General features: G+C 30.1%; 1 protein-coding gene across 2 annotated transcripts in view; it reads left to right on the forward strand.

Moving 5' to 3' along the window:
* Positions 1 to 5,000, forward strand: part of fah (fumarylacetoacetate hydrolase (fumarylacetoacetase)) — a 15,381-nt gene that overhangs the window by 949 nt on the left and 9,432 nt on the right. For both annotated transcript variants that reach the window (XM_043245805.1, XM_043245804.1), the window contains exons 2-6: positions 219 to 329; positions 417 to 538; positions 1,310 to 1,359; positions 3,040 to 3,130; positions 4,966 to 5,000. The exon at positions 4,966 to 5,000 is cut by the window's right edge and continues 63 nt beyond it. In XM_043245805.1, the coding sequence (XP_043101740.1) occupies positions 219 to 329; positions 417 to 538; positions 1,310 to 1,359; positions 3,040 to 3,130; positions 4,966 to 5,000 (409 nt within the window). The remainder of the gene's footprint in view (positions 1 to 218; positions 330 to 416; positions 539 to 1,309; positions 1,360 to 3,039; positions 3,131 to 4,965) is intronic.

Consider the following 5,000-nt stretch of genomic DNA (forward strand, 5'->3'; position numbering starts at 1 on the left):
TTTGAGAGCAACGGCGGAGGTGGCTCTTATCAGTCATTAATGCATAACTCCTTTTAGTTACATGTAATGCACGATTATTTACTGATAAAAGCATATACTATATAAACTAGTCGATATGAAGTTATACAGTCACGCTGGAGAACATGATCTGTCGTAAAAGGCAAACCAAAGACATTATGAAATCCGTGCAAATACACTTTTTGTAACTCGTCCAACAGGCCAGGCACAGAATTGGCGTTGCCATCGGAGACCAGGTTTTGGACCTCAGTGTCATCAAGCATCTTTTCGACGGACCGGCTCTTGGGCATCGTCAGGAGGTTTTTGAACAGGTGAGCTCCGTATGTTTTTTTTTCTTTTATTAAACAACATCTCGGATTCTTCTTCATCCTCGTGCTTTTCTTCTTCCTGCATCCAAGCCCACGCTCAATGCTTTTATGGCTCTGGGTTATGATGCTTGGAGGGAAGCAAGAAAGCGTCTCCAGATGCTTCTGGCTGCGAACGAGTCTACGTTGCGTGATGACGTCAGTTTAAGAAGCCGGTAAATGTTTATTACTCCAAAAGATTTTTTTTTCAACATAATATAAGTTATTGTTTAATATTATTATGTATATATATTTAAAGCACACACATGCAGTATATATTTAAATTTTTTACATATATTTAATTTATATCTAAATATTTATATCTATTTTTCTTAAATATTTGCATGCACGTGTTGTATATATATATATATATATATATATATATATATATATATATATATATATATATATATATATATATATATATATATATATGTATATATATATATATATATAATATATATATATATGTGTATATATATATATATATATATGTATATATATATATATATATATATATATATATATATATATATATATATATATATATATATATATATATATATATATATATATATATATATATATATATATATATATATGTATATATATATATATGTGTGTATATATATATATATATATATATATATATATATATATATATAATATATGTATATATATATATATATATATATATATATATATATATATATATATATATATATATATATAATATGTATGTGTGTATATATATATATATGTATATGTATTTATATATGCATAATAAATCTACACAGTACACGCACATAATATATGAACAAATATTTAAATTTTTTTAATTTAGCATGCAATTAATCGTGATTGATCATTCGACGCCGCTTATTTATTAACCGGGAAGCTGAAGAGAAGTTGATTATGTGGTCCTGCGTGTGGTTTGTGATCTCCAGGGCGTTCGTTCAGCAGAGTGTGGCGGTGATGCATCTCCCAGCTGTGATCGGTGAGTGTGAAAGTCAAACAGATCGCCTCCGAGTCCCAGGACCGTATTTCATACGCAACTCATGTTTCCACTCTTCTCCTCGATGTACATTTAAAGTCAGCGGTGCCTTTTGCAACAGTTTAACGTCCATTATGCATCTACACCAAATGTACAGTGGGACTTTATTATTATTTTATCCATAAGGAATTGATCGGATCGTTTAAAGTGGTGTTATATAGCAGAAGTAAGATGGGATTTGAGCCGAATGCATGTCTTTAAGGTGTGATTCTGATTCAGTATAACCACTAGAGCGCACTGTTCACCAGCTAACCTTCCCATGAAAAAATACATGTTATGAATGTTAATGTTTTTCCTATGTTGGTTTTTTTTTCACTACGCCGCTTTTTTTCCAGACAGCCGACTTTTATTAAAACCTTGTATTGCTTAGCTGCGAATTACCTCACTAACTTTTATTCAAATTTATTCCTACACTACTAGATAAAAGTTATGATGTTAATGAAGTTATGTTAGTTATACAAATTATGTTAGTTATTTTTCCTAATGTTCACATTATAAGTCTTTTGTGTTCGCCAAGGCTGCATTTATTTAGTAAAAAAATTAAGATATTGAAGATATTGTTAGACTTTAAATTGTTTTAAATTATTTTAAATTGTTATAATTTAAAATAACTCTTTTTATTTTTTAATTAATAAACAAATATTTAAAAATAATTTATTTGTTAATAAATAATTTATTATCTTTATTATTGAGTCTTTTATGTTCGCCAAAGCTGCATTTATTTAGTAAAAAATTAAGATATTGAAGATATTGTTAGACTTTACATTTTTAAATTGTTTTAAATTATTTTAAATTGTTATAATTTAAAATAACTCTTTTTATTTTTTAATTAATAAATAAATATTTAAAAATAATTTATTTGTTAATAAATAATTTATTATCTTTATTATTGAGTCTTTTATGTTCGCCAAGGCTGCATTTATTTATTAAAAAAATGAAGATATTGAAGATATTGTTAGACTTTAAATTGTTTTAAATTATTTTAAATTGTTACAATTTAAAATAACTCTTTTTATGTTTTGAATTAATAAATATTTAAAAATCATTTATTTGTTAATAAATAATTTATTATCATTACTATTGATGCTAAATGATTAGGTTTATGATTATTTTGCTGCTATATGTAAATAGAGAAGTTATTGTAAATTGTAATAAGATTTTTGACTGTTTCTGCTGTATTTATTAAAAAAAATGCCCTTTATGAGCAAAAAAAACTTTTGACTAGTAGTTTATATATTTATTTATATTTTGTCTGCTCATTCCAACGCTGTATTGCTTTCTTTTTCCATTAAAAATAAAAGTAATAATCCTCCTAGCCTTCTTAAATCACTAAATCTCATTTAATATCGGCTGTCACGTGACCGATTAAAAACGAAACATTGCGATTGAGATTTGAGAGCAACGTCGGAGGTGGCTCTTATCAGTCATTAATGTAACGCACGATTATTTACTGACGACGGAGCTTTCGTTTTTTGGTCGAGACATTTCTTAAACCTGAGCAGAAGACACACACTGTGATCTTTTTTTTTTTTTTCCGCTCCCGTCACCGCATCTGTTTACTCCTCATTAACCCCCTGTTTTTTTTTTCCCCCATCATCTCTTATCCTCCCTGCTCTGCAACAGGCGACTACACAGACTTTTACTCATCGAGAGATCATGCCACCAACGTTGGAATAATGTTCCGTGGAAAAGAAAATGCCTTGATGCCCAACTGGTACGTGACGGCCTATTAATACTCCTCAGCCTCTTAAATGCTCGCATCCGAAGCAATGCTGCCTCCCTCCGACTTCATATTTCCCTCATCTTTCGCGTCACTAACCACATACGTACAGCTCCTGTAAGTCATTCCCGTAAACACGCACTTTATTCTTTCCCGGCGTACGCCCGTCAGGCTAAATAATGCACCTTTTCCAGCTCGGCTTTTAGCGATAACTCTTGCCTCCGAAAACCCGAAAACCGCGTTTCTCGTCGCATTTTGAGTCGTTCGCCCCGGAGAGGGAACAAGGACTCGTGCAGGAAATGAATAGGGACGTTTTTTGTTTTTTTTGAAATGTAATTTCTGCAGCCCGCCTCCCTCGGCTCAATCTGTCAGCGGGCCTTTCCGAGCTCGTGTCACTTCTTCGGGAGAAAGAACGCGTTTCGCTCTGGAGGAAAATCTATAGCTGATTTACACTGGGCTTGAAGCGGGGCTTTTCGAGGTCGGCGGGTGGCTTCTGGAGTAGGGTTTGAAGCGAAACGTTAAAGAAGTGGGGCGTCGGTATTTACTCGAACTCATGTCGCTCCAAACCTGCACGCCGCTATCACACATGAGGAGAATTGTTGAAAAGCCTTATTGCTTTTTGCTCTTTTCTGAACAAAGGACCGAAAGAGCTCAGTCCTGGAAGAGAATAAAGTTATTATGCACGTCTAATATAGTGAAATGAACCTTCAGTTACTACTGATACCATATCTACGTTAACTTGGAATGATCATTTGTAAAAACCTATTAAATTCAAGTGTTATTTTAACCAGTAATTTAAAGATGATTTACCTTTAACTCCATTAAAAGCATAACTAAAAATCATTGTATAAAGAAGTCTTATCACAGTGAATGGGTAGAGAACCAGTGTTGTTTTTCAATGTGATAAATGCTTAATATTTATGTTCTCATCTCTTATAAATTAAATTATTTGCTATTTATAAGAGTTTTCTTTTTTTAAACTAAATGCATAATATTAAGTTTACCAATGTGCATTTACTCTAAATATTAAGAGGAATGTATTTATATTTGTATTGGCATTATTTTATATATATATATATCAAATCAAAAAACTGTCAAATCAAAATAAAATCAAAACGTTTAATTATGATTAATTCATATCCACTGTGTATGCATGTATATATATATATATATATATATATATATATATATATATATATATATATATATATGTGTGTGTATATATATATATATATATATATATATATATATATATATATATATATAACAAAAAATATTTTTCTTAAATATATACATGCATATGTGTGTATTTATATATACATAACTATATGGAGCATAGAACTATACATATATTATGCAAATAAAAACTTTATTTTTTTAAAAAAAACGTAATATTTTGGATTCTCGATTAATGTGTGTGAAAAAAGTGTGAGATTTACGAGAGAGAGAGAAAAGATTTTCTTTTCTGAAAAAAAAAAAAATATATATATATATATATATATATATATATATATATATATATATATATATATATTTAATATATATATTTAAAATATGCTATATGTATAATGCATAACCATAAATCGTACAACATTTCAGCGTTTTTCCATTAATCTATTATTTTTGTCTACTGACCTTCTTCTTAATACAATCAAACAAAGAGAGAACAACGAAAGTCGTGCAGGTCTGTGTTGGGAGAGCACTAGGAGGTGTACAATTTTGGATCTCCTGAAGGATGAAGGATGGAGAAAAAAAAAGAAAAGATAAAGAAGCCCCCCATCTAAAGCACTCTAGAAAGTTGAGATGTGATCCATTATCCTTTCCCGCAGGCTGAGACTGCCGGTGGGGTATCATGGGAGAGCTT

The sequence above is a fragment of the Puntigrus tetrazona genome, chromosome 7 (genome assembly GCF_018831695.1).
Source record: "Puntigrus tetrazona isolate hp1 chromosome 7, ASM1883169v1, whole genome shotgun sequence".
Lineage (NCBI taxonomy): Eukaryota > Metazoa > Chordata > Actinopteri > Cypriniformes > Cyprinidae > Puntigrus > Puntigrus tetrazona.